The 18,797-nt window shown below is 42.3% G+C and overlaps 4 protein-coding genes and 1 pseudogene across 5 annotated transcripts; 2 read left to right on the top strand and 3 right to left on the bottom strand.

Moving 5' to 3' along the window:
* Window positions 1–66: 66 nt before the first annotated feature.
* LOC307192129 (histone H1.3-like) lies at window positions 67–5,295 on the bottom strand. The gene is made up of 2 exons (XM_079932732.1): window positions 5,164–5,295; window positions 67–1,023 (listed from the first exon to the last, which is right to left on the bottom strand). Exon 2 carries the CDS (start codon window positions 842–844, stop codon window positions 179–181), a length of 666 nt encoding a protein of 221 aa, XP_079788858.1. The 5' UTR covers window positions 845–1,023; window positions 5,164–5,295; the 3' UTR covers window positions 67–178.
* A 134-nt stretch (window positions 5,296–5,429) lies between these two features.
* LOC307192134 (histone H4) lies at window positions 5,430–5,921 on the top strand. Its single transcript, XM_079932737.1, has one exon. It carries the CDS (start codon window positions 5,565–5,567, stop codon window positions 5,874–5,876), a length of 312 nt encoding a protein of 103 aa, XP_079788863.1. The 5' UTR covers window positions 5,430–5,564; the 3' UTR covers window positions 5,877–5,921.
* A 4,433-nt stretch (window positions 5,922–10,354) lies between these two features.
* On the bottom strand, window positions 10,355–11,339 carry LOC307193322 (histone H4). The gene has a single exon (XM_079935147.1). The coding sequence runs from the start codon at window positions 11,320–11,322 to the stop codon at window positions 11,011–11,013; it is 312 nt and encodes a 103-aa protein (XP_079791273.1). The 5' UTR covers window positions 11,323–11,339; the 3' UTR covers window positions 10,355–11,010.
* Window positions 11,340–14,844: 3,505 nt separating this feature from the next.
* LOC307192987 (histone H3.1) lies at window positions 14,845–16,640 on the bottom strand. Its single transcript, XM_079934359.1, has 2 exons — window positions 16,547–16,640; window positions 14,845–15,766 (listed from the first exon to the last, which is right to left on the bottom strand). The coding sequence occupies exon 2, from the start codon at window positions 15,455–15,457 to the stop codon at window positions 15,047–15,049; it is 411 nt and encodes a 136-aa protein (XP_079790485.1). The 5' UTR covers window positions 15,458–15,766; window positions 16,547–16,640; the 3' UTR covers window positions 14,845–15,046.
* A 219-nt stretch (window positions 16,641–16,859) lies between these two features.
* On the top strand, window positions 16,860–17,242 carry LOC307192882 (histone H2B type 2-E-like; annotated as a pseudogene). Its single transcript has one exon. The product of its transcript is annotated as a histone H2B type 2-E-like (transcript).
* The last annotated feature ends 1,555 nt before the right edge of the window (window positions 17,243–18,797 follow it).

The raw sequence follows: 18,797 nt of genomic DNA, 5'->3' as shown, positions 1-18,797 counted from the left end.
TCACGTTAGGGCGGCAAGTTTAAAAAAATTGCTTAAGTTTAAAAAAGAATTTTACCTTATTACAAGGCTTGTTGGTTACCTACGGAAACATATCCGGCTAAGCTCTTTTATCTGAAATTAGTGGGTGGCTCTGAAAAGAGCCTTTGAGATTTGCAAAGTAGGACGTCCCGCTACCGATTTACTTCTTCTTGGAGGCCGCCTTCTTCGCCTTTGTAGCCTTGGGTTTGGTAGCTTTAGGCTTGGCTGCCTTGGCTTTGGGGGCCTTGGCCTTGGCCGGACTCTTAGCCGCCTTCTTCGGCTTGGCTGCCTTCGCCTTTTTCGGGCTCTTGGCCACCTTCTTGGCCCCAGCAGCCACCCCCGGTTTCTTGGTTTTCTTAGGGGTCTTCTTAGCGGCCTTCTTGGGGGTAGCCGCGCCCGTGGCCTTCTTGGGCTTCTTAGCTGCCCCAGCAGCCTTCTTGGGCTTGGCCGCGCCTGCCTTCTTAGCCTTGGGCTTGGTTTCCCCGGTGGCCGCCTTTTTGTTGAACTTGAAAGAACCTGAAGCGCCAGTGCCCTTGGTCTGCACCAGGGTGCCCTTGCTCACCAAGTTCTTAAGACCCAGCTTGATGCGGCTGTTGTTCTTCTCCACGTCATAACCAGCGACCGCCAGCGCTTTCTTCAGCGCGGCCAAGGACACGCCGCTGCGCTCCTTGGAGGCGGCGACAGCCTTGGTGATGAGCTCGGACACCGGGGGCCCGGACGCCTTGCGTTTTCCAGCAGCTGCGCCCGTTTTCTTCGTCTTCTTCTTAACAGGTGTTTTCTCTGTAGGTGCGGGAACAGCAGGAACAACTGGAGCAGTCTCCGACATTTTTCTGTTTAGCCAGGAAAGACAAAAAGTAAGCTTAAACTGTCAGAACGGCGTGTCCCGGGAACCGCCGGCTGGGGGTTTATATAGAGAGTCGCTGCGTGATGATTGGTTGCCTTTTCCGTGCGCCGCGCTGCTACGAAGGGCTCCTCGGCTCTGCCGAATGGCTGTGTTTTTTGCCCCTTAAAAAAGAAGAAAAATATAAGAAGTCTGGGCACGAAATAATTAGGGATTTGGGGGAAACTGATCCGAGACTCTTCAGGCTTCATTCCTGCCTTATTTGCTATACCTAGTTTCAAAGCCGGCCCCCTGAAACTTTCCTGATTCCCCCAACTCCCTTGGAAACTTCGGTCAAATTGAGACAACTTTCAGATTTTCCTTAAAATTACTAGTTCTCTCTGCTTCCTTTGCAAATCTTTCTTCCAGGGCATTGTCATACACATTGTTTTCTTTTCAACCTTATATAAATAACCTCATTTTTACTCAAATATACAAGGAAAATCGGTTTTTTCGCGGGAGCAATAGCACAGCTCTCCTGCAACTTGTTTGCTCTAAGCACTGGGAATTGGCACTGGGGTAGAAAATTCTACGTACAAGATGGATAAGTATTTTTAAAAGGATAGATTTTTTAAAAAAGTATTTGAGTGACCAGTGTGTAAACTGGGTTTGCTCCCAGTGTTTCGGTGATTTAAACATTTTTGGAAGGATGGGGTGTGAGGCTGCTCCATTTATTTTCTAGACAAACAGCTCCAAATAGAGTCACCAACCTGCTCTAAAAATTAGTATAATAGATTTTTCTGACCTAGAATGGGCATTAGAGATCAATCACACCATCTACAAAGAAGAAAAGTGAATCATGAAGCAACAGATTGGCAGTTCTACATCATTTTACCAGCTCTGAGCTCAAGAACTCTGTAAGATCAAGTGGGTTAAAATTGTATATTGCCTAATGATATTCCGTCCATAAGATTTTCTTCCTCCATTATTTAGCACAGAATTATGTACATATTTCCTATATTTCAAAATGATACTTAAAATACAAATTTGATTTATCTTTTTTCAACATTGCAAATAGGGACACAGAGGACTAGAAAGTAAAAAAAAATTCTCATTAAACTCACTTACTGAATCTTCATAAGTTTCCCTGGGATTTTTACTAACAAAATATGAACTAGGCTATCATGACCTAAATTAATTGGCTGAATGTGTCCACTAAGGAGTTGCATAAATATGTCATAGCAAACATGACTGATTTCCTACTCCATCTCTTTGTAACACAGAGAGCTAATGGAATTCGATAAATATTGGATAATTAAGCACAAAATTAATATCCACCAAATAATCAGATACTGAAATTAAACCTCATGTTTGTCAAAATAAATAAACAATAAAACTATTTTGGTGTTGTGTTTTTTTTTAAATAAATACCCCTACTTCCTAAAATCTATTTATTCTGGCCTACATTCAATAGTGACTTGAGAATTTTTTCATATAACTCCAAGACAGGATAATCAACTTAAAAGATGTCATCTCTTTGCACTGAACTAATTCCATAAAAATGACTTGGCTTGTTTTTAAATAGTCATTATTGGCTGGCACTGTCTGTAACTAAGTCTCTGGGACTTGAGACCATGTTATATACCAATTACAAATACAGTGTATAAAGAGGGAAGCTTATAGGATTGGATCTAGAACATTCCAATTTTCCCAGGGAAGGCATTTTACATTTGTCTGGAGGATGGGGCTACTTGTCATCCTCAGTATCATCACTGTCAATAGCAATAGTAACAAACATTATATAACGCCCTTTTCCTTTTCAGCCCAGAGCCTAATACTATCTAGACCTAAAGATAAAATTAAAATTCAGATTTTTAAACCTTTACTATTTTGATGATCATTGTAGTCATGATATCAGTTGTTGAATACTTGTTGGAATTGTTCCCTAAGTTGTATGTACTCAATTTAAGATAGGTGAAAAGTTCTTTCTACAGCAGATGCCACCATTTCTTTCTTGTGCAACTGTTACCGGTTCCCATGGCTATTTAGGTCCCAAATAAGTGAGAAGGCATTGGGGCTCAGGGTCATCTGCTTAATTGTTTATAGGTAATCTCTGCCATTCCTGGAGGGCAATAATTGAGACTTGATTTCACCTGAAAAGTTCTGCCCTAGATGTGTATAGGAGGTTGGAGCTATACTGTGTGTAGGTACTGTTATCTCTTGAGATCCAGGTATTTATGCTCTAACTGTAGCATGGACAAGGTTCTTGAAAGCTGGATCACCCCATGGGACTATAAAGTTGAAACGTTTCACCTATTACTTGGTAGCCCACAAAAAAGTTATCTGTATTTCTTTTGAATCCTAAATCTGTATATATTCTAAAACCATTGACTTTCTGCTAGACTAAGATTTGAACTATTTTTACTTTATAGATGTAAAAAATAAATAAGAAAAACTAAAGTTAAACAAGTGATGGATGTCTCACAACTTCATGTTCTCAATTTTGGTGTCAAGCCCCCACTCACCATAGTAAATGACTGTGAAAGAGATAGGTAGGGCTCACCAGGGCAATCCACAGGGGCTGTACTTAAGTGTTCCAAAATTCAGTAAATTTCAAACATTTAAGGAGAAGAGTGACTATGTTGACTAAATATCAAAAAGGCCAAATTAAAAATAAGGGCTATAGAGCAAATAGAGCATTGTTTTACAATGTAATGTGTTCAGAAGGGTGATGAGAAATCACATCTATTTTAATTTCCTATCAGATGGTCTCACCTGAGGACACTCTACCACTTGAAACTCCCCTTCAAGCACAACTATACATCAATATTATTCATTTTATTTCCTAAAAAGGACACTACTACTCTCAAACTTCCACTTTCATTTTTACATGTCCCTCTGTGTATCTGTAATATCTGGTACACGCAGAAGGTGACTAATTTCTATTATACCTCAGAAATACTCCAATCCTCATTTCCTGCAGCAAGCCTCATTCTCAGGTACCTACCACACTCTCTTTCCCAGTCTGGGCTACAAGTTCTCCAGAAGAAGTTCTCTATCACAATACAGCCCAATGCAACCTATTGCAATGATGGAAATGTTCCGTATCTGCACTGTAGAACAGACAACAACTACACTTGCCTGTGGTTATTGAGCACTTACTTAAAGGTAGAGTGACTGAAGAAATTAATTTTTAATTTTATTTAATTTTAATTAATTTAAATGGGCATATGTGGCTAGTAGCTAATACAAATATAGGAAAGCACAGCTCTAAAACAATTCTTCTCAAACTTGAATGAGCAAACCACTCACTTGAGGATCTTAAAAATGTCGTATCAGTTCAGTAGATTTGGGACTGGTCCTGAAATTCTGTATGTCTAACAAGCTCCCAGGTGATGCTAATGTTGCTGGGATCTGACTGCTCCAACCATCACTACCAGGATGAATCTAGGAGGATGGTGGGCTGATTACATGGCCCCTCACCCCGAGTTTACTTTTCTCTTTCTTCAGCTAGAGTTTAAGTTCTTTAAAAGAATGTGTGATTGTCTTTGTAAATCTGGTATTTGTACACCACTCTTGGCGTATAGTAGACCCTAAATTGTTGAATGAATAAATGCAATGAATCAATGATTCTTGTTCAGTGACTTTCTCAAAAAGGAGAGCAGGGGAGATCACCATGTCTAAATCCACAGGTAACTGCACCTGAACTAAATCTCAAAAAGTTTGTGACTCAAGGAAGTTAATAATCCTCTGACCGCTTATATGGTAAGCACCAGCAGAGAAGGCTTTTTTTTTTTTTTTTAAATCACCTCTGTAGTTACATAGAAGGCACTCAATGTGAATTTGTGGACTGTGAGTAATGTTGGCATTTGTCTATTAACCAATACTTATCTGTGTGTAGAACTTCAGTTACCCTTTTTACTTGGACAGTATTTCACTCTTTTGTTATTTTTAAAATATTCTGTTAATTTGCAAACTTATTCATCCTGATGTATCTTCAATGCTTTAATGACATAGCTCGGTGGTAGGTGGCAAGGACATAAGACCACAGAATCAGAAGACCTCAGTTCTACCCCCCACAATACCATTTATTAGAACAGGATTAGGTCTTCAATCCTGGGATTCTTCATCCTCACAATGTAAATAATGCTTTATAAATCGGGGAGAAAAGAGTGGAAATTCAATTAATGTTGGCTCCCCTTACTAGACATCCCTCTTTACCAGGAATGCTGAAAAACGATGGTTATGTAAACGCTGCGCCAAACGGAAATGTTCAGGATCAGCCAAACTTAATAAGCATTACTAGAGTTTTTAAGAATACTTACATTTTTTAAAGCATCTTCATGTTTTCAAATTAATTTTATTCTGCTTTCTCTCCCTTTTGCAGACAAATGTGGCGGTACTGCCTCCTTTTGTTAAATAATAAAAGTGGTGAGGAGACTTGTACAATATTAATTGAGAAAACCCACAGGCACACGACTAGAGTCCACAAAACCAGCGACTCTGGACCCCAACCAGGAAACAGGAAACAGATACTGAGTCGCATTTCCCCGCCCCCTTCCCTGCTAGGCAATAGCAGACGGCCAGTGAGGAAGGGAAGAGTCGGGGGCAGAGGTCTCGTTCCCGCCCCCGCCGTTTCAGTTTCCTAATAGGTCCGTAAAACTGATATATAAGAGGCTGCAGCCCAGGGTTAAGCGCTGTGAGAGATTAGAAGTCGCTGTTAGTCATGTCTGGTCGAGGCAAAGGTGGAAAGGGCCTGGGGAAGGGGGGCGCCAAGCGTCATCGTAAAGTTCTCCGTGACAACATCCAGGGCATCACCAAACCTGCTATCCGCCGTCTCGCCCGGCGTGGTGGTGTGAAGCGCATTTCTGGCCTTATCTATGAGGAGACCCGCGGGGTGCTGAAGGTGTTCTTGGAGAATGTAATCCGCGATGCTGTCACCTACACCGAGCACGCCAAGCGCAAGACTGTCACCGCCATGGACGTGGTTTACGCGCTCAAACGCCAGGGACGCACTCTCTACGGCTTCGGCGGCTAAGTTTCATTGCGGTCTTCGGCTGTGAAGCTCTTGTTTACTCACAAAAGGCCCTTCTCAGGGCCACCCACTTGGTCACATGAAGGGCTGCTAACTAGCACAAAGGAGAAACAAAGGTAATATTTAATGTTTTATATTAATACTGGGTGCCGATTTTAATTAAGGCAGTCGGTTTCTCTTTGTAGACTCCGGCTGTCGCGTTGTTTTGGTTTTTTTTCCGAGTTAGATATCATCTCAAGATGGCGGCTCTCAGACATGCCCAAAACAAAATCGTGCAGTGGAACTGCTGGAGTTTTTACTCAACAGAAGTGAATTGCATTTGACATAGCATCAGTTTTCGAATTTCAACATGTTTGAGTTCATTTTACCCCCCACAACATTTAAATTAACTTGTCCAGAATGTCCCAGTGACCAGGACTTAGTGTCCTGAAGAGGGCACCTGAGGCCTTTAAGCAGCCTTCTTTCTACAGAAAACGTCGCAGATAGCTCTGGATAGATGGAGCCATAGGTAGTGAACTCAAATCGGGTGGAAGAGACATTGTAAAATTTTGTCTTATCTAGTGGACTCCTGAGGACGCGTTGGAACTCTTAACATGACTAAGAGGTCATCACTCTTAATGCTTTGTTTCCAAAACGTTGATAATGTGACCTTTCTTATGGCCATCCCACCTCTGACTGCATCCTTACCTCTCCATTTTCCCACCAGGCGGAAGAGGTGCTCTTCAGGCCTTCTCATGCTCATCCTGCCACCTGTGTTCTAAATCTTTCACTCCCAGAAGCTTTGTGTTTGTGTCAGTGAAAACACACCCTGGTGTGTGGGTGAACACACACCCAGGGACAGTTTCATTCTGTCCCTGTTATCTTAAGATAGTTATTAATGGAGCCCACTTCCACTATCAATAACTTATTTGCACAATAGATTAGTTGGTCATCCTGATCTAATCATAGTGATATCCCAGCTTAAAGTTTTATTCCTCTTTCTGCTGGCTCTTTCCCATCTACATATAAATATGTGTCAGTGTCTCTGAGTTTAATCCATACCTCTGTCAATTACTAGATCCTTTCCATTTATCAAATCTCCAAGCCTTGGGTAATCTGGAGTCACTATCCTCATGTCTTTTCCTGATTATATGACGTCTTCACAAATCACTCACTAAATATATCCTTGGCATAGTTACCAGTGACCTTCGAATGGCCAAAACCATGCACATCTGACCCTGTTTATTACTCCTGCCTTCACAATCTTCTCACAGTGTTTTGTGGTACCTTTCTTCCTAACCCAGATCCTATTGTTCTCCATGATCCTTCTCAGTTTGCTTCTTTGGGTCCTATTCCTCTGTTCTGTGGTTCCACTCAATTAACAAACCCTTGTTCTCCATTATCAGTTCATAGATCCTCCTTGAGCCGTCTCTTCCAGAGTGTGCCGTAAATGGTGAGACATCTTGGCACCCCGGAAATTGAATATCAGCTGAAATGGAGCAGAATATGCCGCCCCAAAATATGCCACTTTGGCATAAGGATTATTTTGAGCTAAGGCGCTTGAAAAACAGCTAATGAAAGAATGGGGCTGTGATCTCCCCTTTTCTTCCCGAAAGCAGATAATTATCCCATGTGAAACGTGCCATCCCTATACCAGGAGGAAATGAACATTCTTATCATCAGAAATGGGGAGTCCAGGATGAGAGAATCTATACAAACAGACCTTGTTAAAATAATCCTTATCTTCCTTTAGTCTCCCCATATATTTTAATTGCTATTTCACAGTTACTACTCTTTGTTCAACCTAGTATATAAGCATTTAGGCTTAACTGCTTTTTGGGTCTTCATTTTCCCGTGAAGACTCCCATGTACATGTAAAAAGATTAAATAAAATTTGTGTGCTTTTCTCATGTTAACCTGTCTTATGTCAACTTAATTCTCAAGCCCAGCTAGAGACCCTAAAAGGGTAGAGGAAAGTTTTGTTTCTCCTATACAGCTTTCTAATCCCTATAGTGGCCTGACAGGTCTCTCTGCCTGCATTATTCCCAATCTACAATCAGTCCCTCCCACTGCAGAAATCTGAGTGAGTTGCAAATTTCATCATGCCGTGTAGGAAAAAAGAGAGAGAGAGAGATAAAGAAAGAAGGAGAGATTCTGAGGCTGGACAAGCCTAACACTTATTCCAGGCCTGATAGTGCCACCAAGAGGGGCAGACAGCTATTGAGGAGCTCCCTGGAATAAAATGCTGCACTGTACCCTCTCTGTCTCCGCCCCCTTCTCCTCCTCCCGCCTCTCCCTCTCCACCTCGCTGCCTTCTCCTTCTTTCTCCTTCCCCTTCCTCTTCCTCCCCTTCCCCTTCCTCTCCTTCTCCTTCTCCTTCTTCTCCTTCTTCTTCACTTTGTGTCAGAGTTTGTGAAGAGTCTGGGATCTTACCCTACTTACAAGATAATAAGATAACCTGTAAGTCTTTCATGGCTGCTGGCAGTAGACACAACACTCCTAGGTCAGAGACAAGAGGCTTTATTACAGCACAGCACATCAAGCAGCAATTTTGCATTGGATCCCCTTGTCCATCAGGTCCCACAGGGGCGACCTGGAGGGGCCCAGATGGATACTGCACACACAGTGGGTTTGCATCACAGCCAGGGTACAGCTTGGGGGATTGAACTTGAGTGTACTAAGCAAATCCGCTCTTTGGGGACAGCCACTATCCCATTCTTTAAGGTTCCTCAACTCTGATAAACGGCATTCTTGGCACACCCTCAGAGCCCGTGGCAGATTGCCTCTGCCAACGCTGGGCTCAAAGGCTACACAATAAGGGTGTAATTGTGTTTTGCCCCAAGTTAGTGGATCCTCCTTGAATATTCAGTCTATGCATTGATATATGAGTGACACCAGGAAAGAAGAAAGCTTAGTTCTAACTTCCAGTAATTTATAGCTTGGTTGAACCAGAAGGTTAAACAAAAACAATTAGAAAAAATAATAAAAGATAGACTATATTCAAGTAGGAACACTTATGGTCAGAAATTTCATTCTTAGAGCCCTTTGCAGGCAAGGAAACGATGAGGATATGAGGAAGAAGGTCATATTGTAACCGGAAGTGGGGTCTGGCTGCTCGCTGCTCAGAAGCCAATAAAGAGGCAAGGTTGGTGGAAAGGAAAGTTTGCTTTATTTTGGATGCCAGCAACTGGAGTGGGGGGAGGGGGAGGGCAAACGCCTGTCCACCGACAATCAGTGGGCAAGAGCTTTTCCAGGCTGAGGGAGGGCGCTACATGCAGAAACAGTCCAGTCAGCTCTCACAGTCATCTTGAAATTGGTCATGTGGTGGTCTGACCAGCATCATCTTGATTATTAAGTACAGTTAGTCTTTACTTCCAGGGTCGGTTTGTTCCCATTTCTTTGAGGCCATTTCTCGGATTTGTGGCATCTTATGTCATGGCTGCAGTCTGGTCATCATGTAGTTAACTTCTTCCACCTGGCAGGGGTTTCAGTACCTACAAGGCAGCTCACAGGATGTGGCTCAGAACATTAACTATAGCCCTTGAGGAGGAACTAAAGGTCCTTGACTATGCTTAAGGACTAAACTATTATTATTTGGTCTTCTTTGACAGTTTTCCTTTGTTTCTGTATTTTCTCACTTCTCTGATTAAACTTATTCTTTGGCTAAAGCTTTTACACAGACAAAAGTCAGGCTGAGAACATGGGGGCATAGACCATACTGTCCTGCTCCGTTTCAATATGACAGCCGGGCCCAGAAGGAGTAGCAGGTATTTGGCTGAGGAAAGAGCAGGGAAGAGTGAGGGGAGAGGAGGCAGGTGTAAGGGGGATTCACTATGTTATTGAAGAGTGCTCAGTTCTTCGAAGGACTGAGTACACGTTAAGTTACATCTAAGTATACGTTAGACTCAGAGACTAGAGATAAACGTGTGCTGAACACAGAGAGGATGGGATTGAAGGACCAAATGGGCACCACACATTCACGAGGCACATAAAATTCTCAGCATCTATGAGGCATCTCATACTTGATATCTTTAGTCAGCCACCCACTTGACCTCTGCCCATAGGATGCAGATAAAACCCATTGGTGAGTGACAACTATAGACCAACCAAATATACCCCTAGATCTGTTTAATAGAGCAACTATGTGTGATTGGCCCAGCTACCTTCCACCTGCTCAGTCCTCTTGTTCAACTTAACTCTGGTCCTCAGAGGCCCATCATCAGGAAGGAAGGCTGATGTGGCAGAGAGCAAAGGAGATTATATGAACATTGTGTAAATAACGGATTCATCTAGCGAGGACCTTCCACTTGTTTGTCTTATCCTAAGTATGCTGTGCTGTCCATCTATTTCCCCATGCTTTTTGCAACATGGTTTAAATTGATTAAAATTTCTAAGCATTTTAGTTTGGTCTGTGACCCTTTCTGCTCTGTGACCTCTGGGAAAGTTGCCTGGTAGTGTGCTTGGAGGTGAAGGGTGGCAGAATATGCCACCCTAAAATATGCCACTTTGGCTTGAGTTATTTTGAGCTAAAGGCACTTGAAAAACAGCAGGTGCAAAAGAGCACTCTGACCTATTTTCCTTCTGAAAACAGGAAATCAAACTCCCATATGGAAGATTCCCTTCCTGTACCAGGAAGAAAATAGCATTATCACCAGATAGGAAGCTTAAAACAGAGAGAACTCTGCATTGTTAAACTAGCCTTTATCTTCCTATTTCCTTTTCTACCATTAACTATCCTAGCCCAAACTCCTTTGTCTTGTCACATTTTCATCATTTAATTTAGTATATAAGCCATGTAAGAGCTGTAGTCTAGTGTCTGTAGACACCCCAAATATTTATTTCTACTCAAAGAACCCATGACCCTTTACTTACCAGCTGCGTGGCCACGTTTAGCCACTAGCCACCTGTTGGTCCTCAGTTAATCTATACATCAGGAACAGCGATAGTAACACCTCCAGCATTGTGAAAACACCTTAGGGACTGAAGACCAAACTATCTCTAAGCACCATTTTAGTGCTTCACTTCTCCCATCTGTACCAAACTACCCTACAGACCACGAAATGGTAAGTGTGAGCTCTTTCATAGAAAAGGTAGGTGGCCCTGAAAAGGGCCTTTACCTTTGCTGTAGAAAACAGAATAAACCTTACAAAGGTCAATCTTAGCCGCCGAAACCATAGAGAGTGCGTCCCTGGCGCTTGAGCGCATAGACCACGTCCATGGCGGTAACAGTCTTGCGCTTGGCGTGCTCAGTGTAGGTGACAGCGTCCCGTATTACGTTTTCCAGGAACACCTTCAGCACCCCGCGGGTCTCCTCGTAGATGAGGCCGGAAATGCGCTTCACACCGCCACGCCGGGCCAGACGGCGAATGGCGGGCTTGGTGATGCCCTGGATGTTATCACGCAGAACCTTGCGGTGACGCTTAGCGCCCCCTTTTCCAAGGCCTTTCCCGCCCTTGCCCCGACCAGACATAACAGAGAAAAGCTAAGCACGCCGACTGAGTCTATCGCTAGCAAACTGCAGCCCCTTATGTAGCGATTGTGCGGACCTTTGTGAAAACTGCAAGACCAGAAAGGCGGGAAACCGTACTGAGTCCCCGCCCCTTGCTTCTAAGACCTGAAATGAACAAGGGCTAGGGCGTTTTACTGGTATTCAGAAAATAAGAATCTTTAAACAGAAGCATCAAACGTATACACAAAGGGAATTGCCTCGTTTAAGTATGCTTGTATGTGTTTAAAGATTTATCCATTCCATATATTCTTGGATCTTTGCCACTGGCCTTTAAGCCCAAATTCCCAAAACAAAGTAATTTATAAATACATTGACAAGCAACCACGCCAGGCTTTGGGTTTGGAATCCATAAGCAAGCTGCTCTCAAACTATTATTGGGCATGTTTATTAATCTATCTGAGACTCAGTGGCCTTATCCATAAAATAGGATCAATACTATTGATAATGGAGTTATTGTAAACAAAATAGCATCTAGTTCGTGAACAATAAATTTCTATCGCCCTGGACTTTGTTCTTAAAAACAAAGTATTTATAATACAGACAGGCCTAAGGCACATGGAAAGATTTCAAAACATTTCTAATATAACACCAGTTTGTACAGTGTGCTTTCACTTATACAGATTAAGCATATAAATTTGAACAATGAAGGATTGCAGAGGAAAAGAATGTAAATTGTCAGGGGCTAATAATACCCTGTTCTCATATAGAGGACAGAGAGTGGAGGGGTGATTGTCCTTTACTGTGGTTGGTGCATGGAATTCATGCAAAGTTATCATAAACACCAATGTTAGGCAAAGAGATTTTATGCAAGTGCCAGAAGTAAAAATGTGATCTTTCCTAGATTATTATATTATTTTAAAAAAATTGTCGAGCACTATGATTTAAATGATGTCCTTGGAATAAATAGAATGTTCAAAATAAGAGATTATTTTTACTTCACACTATGTTATACCAAGCACACCGTCCTAAGAGCTGAGCAGTAGCTCAACCAATTACCCCATCAGTAAATTTGAGATTACAAATATCAAATTTGAAAACAATTTACTTTTGAGGTAGTGACAGCAATAGCTAAAAAAATCACACACCAACATGAACGAACCAAACTGCTGTTCAGTGGACACGTCATCACTAGAACAGCCAGAAGAAAGGAAAACACTGCTATTTATGCAAAAACAAACCAAAACACACCAAAATTTGTTAAACAAGCCTTGGAATCCAAAGTAATACACAGTAGCAACTGCTAAAGAAAGATCACAGCTTTTTTTACATTGTTATTTTGAAATAACTAAATTCACAAAAGTTGCTCCAATAGTACCTAGAGTTCCTCGAACGCAGTTTCCCCTAATGGTGAAATCTTATTATCTTATAATATCAAAGCCAGGTAATTGACATCGGCAAAGTACTTTTAACTAGCCTACAGGCCTTACTCAGCTCTCACCAATTTTTCCATGCACTCATTTGTGTGTGTGTGTGTGTGTGTGTGTGTGTGTGTAGCCCTGTGCAATTTTATGTGTCACTACCATCTCAACGCTGACACAAAACTGTTCCATCATCACCAACGAACTCTTTAATGTAACACTTTTGTAATTCACATCCACTCACTTCTCCCCTGTCCTGGGGCAATCACTAATCTGTTATCCACCTCTAGAATTGCCATTTTGAGAATGTTATATACATGGAATAATACAAAATGCAACATTTTGAGACTGGCTTTTTTCACTAAGCATTACCCATCTAGGTAGTTGCATGTATCAATGGCCTCCCTTTTTATTGCTGAGTAGGATTGCATTGCATTGTGTATGAGAATTTATTTAACCATTCACCAGTTGAAAGATATTAAGTTGTTTCTAATTTATAAATAAAGCTGTTATGGACTTTCATGCAGAGGATTTTTGTTGTTTCTCCCCAGCTGCCCCCCCACCCCCAGTTTTGGTTTGCTTTTTGTATTTCCTGCGTTCCACCTGAAAATTACATTTTTTAAAATGGCAGAAGTTCTGCGATGATGACTGGGAGCCTAATAAGCCTTTCAATAGTCACATAGAAATCACATTGCATTGCCATTAACACTTGCAGTTTTGCTTCAAGGTTCAAAAACATTGCACTGCGCTATCCCCACTGTTTCTGAAGGTGACTTCTGGTTTCTGTAGCTGAGGATTTGCTCCAGTAACAGTCTGCAACGTTTGTTAAACTGTTGGTGTCCAGTGTCTTTGGTTCCTGCCGTGGGACGTGTGTTCTCACTTTTCTGCAGAGCTATTCACTTAGCTCCTGGAGAGCCTCCAGTGTTGCCTAATCCCCCCCCGACCGGTAGTAAACCCAGGAATAAGGCTGGGCGTTCCCACTGCCAACATCTGTAAAACCTGCCTGAATCCACAAACCTGGCATTGCTCTAGGGTTTGTTCTAGGGTTCTGCATTTGTTAGAGGAAAGTTGGGAGCTGTTGTCTCATTGGCTCTTTGAGGATGAATAATAGGTGATTATGGCAAAGCCTAAGTTCTGCCTTAGTGACTATATTATGTTTCTCATGCAGGGTGCAGACACATTCTGCACAATCTGAATTTTCAGTTATATGCTGCAACAACCTATGAATTCCTGATGTGCTGAACATACTTATTTAGTTCAGGCCCCAGATTTGGTGCACTAGTGCTATGCCCAACTGTATCACTGACAGCACTGCTGCCCACTCTGCCGGTGGTGCTGCTGGAAGTTGAACTCTGGAAATCCCATGGAACCCATGTTTTGGGTACCAGGTCTCTATTTTCAGTACAGAAAGTATGACGACCTTCACCAGAGGATGTATTGCTCAGCACAGAAGCAAATAAGTTAACACCAAACTGCTCTCCAGTAGTACTCAGCCTGGGTCCTTGAATATGTTCATGTTCATGTGCACACACGTGTATGTGTGTGCATGCCACATGAAGCATGCCTAGGATGCTTTCCAGGTTACTCAAGGACCCACCCTTTTTCTCATACCTGACGTCATCCTTGGACTTCTTGTATCAGGGAGGGAAATTTGAATTATTTTGCCTGGTCTAATAATTAAATTGACATAGATTAACGGAGGAAAAAAACAATTTGTACGCACAGAGGTCATTCAGAAATGAGACCACCGAAGTAACCAAAGCAGGCTGTATATATATATGTATATATATATATATATATATATATATATATATATATATATATACACACACACACACACACACACACATATATATGGCTTGTACTTGGGGTAGCAGACAAATGAAGTTTGCTTATACAGCTTTCTTAGTGTTGAATTCCCAAATTCTGTTAAGGATACTTTCTATTCTCATACTGGGATAAAGATATCTTCACATGGGAGGTTTATTTCTCTTTTAGGGGTTAAGAGGATAAAAATATTTATATATCACCTATTTTCCCCTGGCTGTTTCTCAAATAACTCTAAGGATTGCAGAGGAAAAGTAGTTTCAGGAATCAATGTCCTGTTCTTATATGGAAGACAGAGTGTGCAGGGGTGACTATCCTTTCCTGGGGTTGGTACATGGAATACTTGGGGGAGAAGGGAGTTCTGCCCTCCTCCAGCCTTGCCTTGGTGGGGGTCGGGGGGATTTTCTACTCCCTTGTGATACAGCTCCTCAAAGTGAAATTATAGGTGGCTCTGAAAAGAGCCTTTGGGTTTTAAGTTGGCACTTGTTGGCATTAATAATTTATGCTCTCTCGCCGCGGATGCGGCGGGCAAGCTGGATGTCCTTGGGCATGATGGTGACACGCTTGGCGTGGATGGCACACAGGTTGGTGTCCTCGAAGAGCCCCACCAGGTAGGCCTCGCACGCCTCCTGCAGCGCCATCACGGCCGAGCTCTGGAAGCGCAGGTCGGTCTTGAAGTCCTGCGCGATCTCGCGCACCAGGCGCTGGAACGGCAGCTTGCGGATCAGCAGCTCCGTGGACTTCTGGTAGCGGCGGATCTCGCGCAGGGCCACCGTGCCGGGCCGGTAGCGGTGCGGCTTCTTCACGCCGCCCGTGGCCGGCGCGCTCTTGCGGGCCGCCTTGGTGGCCAGCTGCTTGCGCGGCGCCTTGCCGCCGGTCGACTTACGAGCAGTTTGCTTTGTACGCGCCATTACTTATCTCCAAAATAGAGACTAAACTGGTAGATTTGCTTCTATATTTATACAGGAACAGAATCACTCTGATTGGATTGTGGGCAATTCCTGTTAGTCATCCGCTGCTAAATTCCGGAAGTGCTCCGAGCGATTTAGGATTGGTTTATCCATTAGGTGAAAGTTTGGGATTGGTGAATTTCAATTAGCAGACATCTTCCCAGCCCCTTAAAAAAATTTTTTTTTTCCGAGTTGTTTTATCGATAATACCCACACACTCAAGTATTGTCCAAAAACACATTACTCATTTAATATTCTTCAACTTTTTTCCTGTTTGGATATACAAAATAGAATGTGTTCGGAAAAGTTTAGACTTTAGACACCCGCCATTTTCTGCAGTTAACCCGTTTTCATCGGATCTTAGTCCCAGACCTTCCCCCTATTTAAAAATCCATCGTCTAAGCATCTCATGAATCCTATTCCACATTGACCGTAAACATCTAGTTCACTGTAACATCGTCTTCTAGGAAATACTGTTAAGATGTAAGGAATTTTGTATTATTCAGGGGACACGCAGCAAAATCCCAATATCCTGGAATCCCTGGATCTTTAGTGTGTTTGACTCAAAACGGGTAATTTGGGGCTTCCCTGGTGGCGCTAGTGGTTGAGAGTCCGCCTGCCGATGCAGGGGACACGGGTTCATACCCCGGTTCGGGAGGATCTCACATGCCGCGGAGCGGCTGCGCCCGTGAGCCATGGCCGCTGGGCCTGCGCGTCCGGAGCCTATGCTCCGAAACGGGAGAGGCCACAACAGTGAGAGGCCCGCAAAAAAAAAAAAAGAAACAAACAAACAAAACAACTGGTAATTTGGCTCTGTTGTTTGGTTTTGATGCATTTTTAAAATGTCACCTTGGGTCTAACGGTGAGAGCCGTCATGAAAAGCTTTGCAATGTGGAACCTTAAAAAAGATGGCGGCGATCGAGTCTTTCTTGATAACACTGCAATGGGCCGGCATTTCGGGACTCCTTCCGAGGGTCCCAAGGTGTCCCGGACAAACCCGACAGAGCTGCGGTCAGGACTGGACTGGGCTAGATAACAGGATTTCCTTACCTGGTTTCCGCATCCAAACGCGAAGACTTTCATTTAATTAAAAAGAAATTGATTGTTTTGTGTGAATGAATTTATAGTCTCATAACAGTGCTGTAAATCAACCTATAGGAATATACAAAAGTGTTCGTTTTTGATCCAATAAAAAAGGGAGTTTTTGAATCCTAGTTTACATACTAGTAACCTATTGGTCAGCTTTTGTCCAATCAAAGTTTAGCTTTGTGAGTGTTCGTTTGTATATCCTTGATATAACTACTCGCTATGTTCCTTTTGTTCTCGTTCTTTTAATCCCCCAATTTTGCTTACTTTGTTTCCCATGCCAGAGCCGGCTAACTCTGTCCCAACTCAAAAAACGGCTTCAAAGAGGCAGTGACTCAGGTTCAGAAGAAAAATGGCAAGAAACGCAAGTGCGGCCAGAAGGAGAGCTATTCTATCTTTATCTATGTCTGTAAAGTGCTGCAAGTAGGTCCACTCGGACCCCAGCATCTCGTCCAAGGCCATGGGCATCATGAACTCGTTTGTCAATAACATCTTTGCATCGCGGGCGAGGCGTCGCTCCTGGAGCATTAAAACAAGCACTTGTCCATCACATTCAGGGAGATTCAGAAGGCCGTGGGCCTGCTGCTGCCCGGGGTGCTGGCCAAGCACGCCGTGTCCGAGGGCACCAAGGCTGTCACCAAGTACACCATCTCCAAGTAAATTTTTCTATGCCTCTAGCATTTCTCAATGGTTCTTTTTAGAGCCACTCTTTTTTGCATATTGAGAGCTATAATATGAAGATTTGTCAGTATTTTTAAAACATGTTTTTTTCTTTTTTTTTTAGTCATTCTTTAAAGTTCAGGAAACAGTATTGCAGTATGAGAGGTTTATTTGAATTTTTGTTCTTCAGTGCAGCAAAGAATTTGAAATGTGTGTTGTAGGAACCAGTAGAAAGTTGTAGTATTCTGGGTTTTGTGTTTTTATTTCTTAAAATCTTTAAATTGTTCTTGTAGCCAGTCACTGCTTAGATTGAAAATTTTAGAGTGAGTATCTGTGGACTTAAAGTTGTGTAATGCTAGTAAATGTATTTGGGTTCCTTGTTTTAAATATAATGCCCATGTTACAACAAAGTAATTTTATGTGCTTCACAAATATTAACTCATGAGAAGGTGTTCATACTTTACAAAGGGTCGGAATCTCAGTTATACAGTATATACTGGACTAGGCCTGGGGTATTTACTGGAACCTCAGAGTTTAATCTCAACTACAAGTATACGCTTTCAAAGGTGAATTTTCAAATTTGCATTAAAAAGAAAAGATTTTCACTTTATTTTGTCTTGAGGCTATTATTTATATAATCAACCCTACATGGTGCTGAAGTGGGGTCTGAAATCCTCAATTTGACTAATTTTTATTTTATATTTCATTTTTGTATTCCTTGCCTTCAGTCAGTGTTAGGTTCTGTATTCATTTACACAGGAGGAAAAAAAAAGAAGAAACAAAAAACAGGAGTAAGAGAAGACGTACAAGTGCAGGGAGAACAGAGAATATGGAATGAAATGTAGTTTTCCTGAGTTAATATTTTGATAGTTTCTGTATTGCTGAAAGCAAAATGACTGATAAATTGCTTTTAGTACTTTTCACGGCTTATAGAGTTGGTATTTGGGCGGCCAGCAAGACACTACCAATGTATGTGCCAGGTCAGTATTGGGTGTGTGAGTAGAGGTTCACATAGTTGTGAAACAATGTTGTTCACATTAAAGTTTTTTTGTTTAAATGTAGGTCTTCCTTTAGATAAAGATTGAAGTTTCAGTTCATCATATCTGTTATTTTCGATGACATGGATTGATGAAGATGCCGAATGTGTTGGCTGTCTTTATTGCTGCACAACAGATTGCCTTGAAATTTCTAGCTTCAGACAACACACATGTATTATCTCACAGGTTCTGTGGGTCTGGGCAGGGTTTAGCTGGGTCCTCTGTGAGGATGCTATTGAGGTGTTATGCAGGACTGAGGTCTCTTGGATGTTTGGGGAAATATCCACTTCCAAACTAATTTACTGGTTGGTTCTTTGTAGTTTTAAGACTGAGGGTCTTATTTTCTTGTTGGCTGTTGGCTTGAAGCCCTTATGGGCTGTTAGTTGAAGGCGTCCCTCAGTTCCTAAATAGCCCTGTGAGTTTCTTGTCATTTGGGCCTGACAACAGGGATACTTGATTCACCAAAACCATCATGTGAGAGTCAAAGATGTTACAATCCTAGATAACATAGTCATATA

The sequence above is a fragment of the Stenella coeruleoalba genome, assembly GCF_951394435.1.
Source record: "Stenella coeruleoalba genome assembly, chromosome: 10".
Lineage (NCBI taxonomy): Eukaryota > Metazoa > Chordata > Mammalia > Artiodactyla > Delphinidae > Stenella > Stenella coeruleoalba.
This window is presented reverse-complemented; position numbering and strand designations above follow the sequence as displayed.

What these genes read in the sequence shown, in the direction of transcription:
- LOC307192134 (XM_079932737.1), top strand. Translation starts at nt 5,565, where the DNA reads ATGTCTGGTCGAGGCAAAGGTGGAAAGGGCCTGGGGAAGGGGGGCGCC.
- LOC307192987 (XM_079934359.1), bottom strand. Translation starts at nt 15,457, where the DNA reads ATGGCGCGTACAAAGCAAACTGCTCGTAAGTCGACCGGCGGCAAGGCG.
- LOC307193322 (XM_079935147.1), bottom strand. Translation starts at nt 11,322, where the DNA reads ATGTCTGGTCGGGGCAAGGGCGGGAAAGGCCTTGGAAAAGGGGGCGCT.
- LOC307192129 (XM_079932732.1), bottom strand. Translation starts at nt 844, where the DNA reads ATGTCGGAGACTGCTCCAGTTGTTCCTGCTGTTCCCGCACCTACAGAG.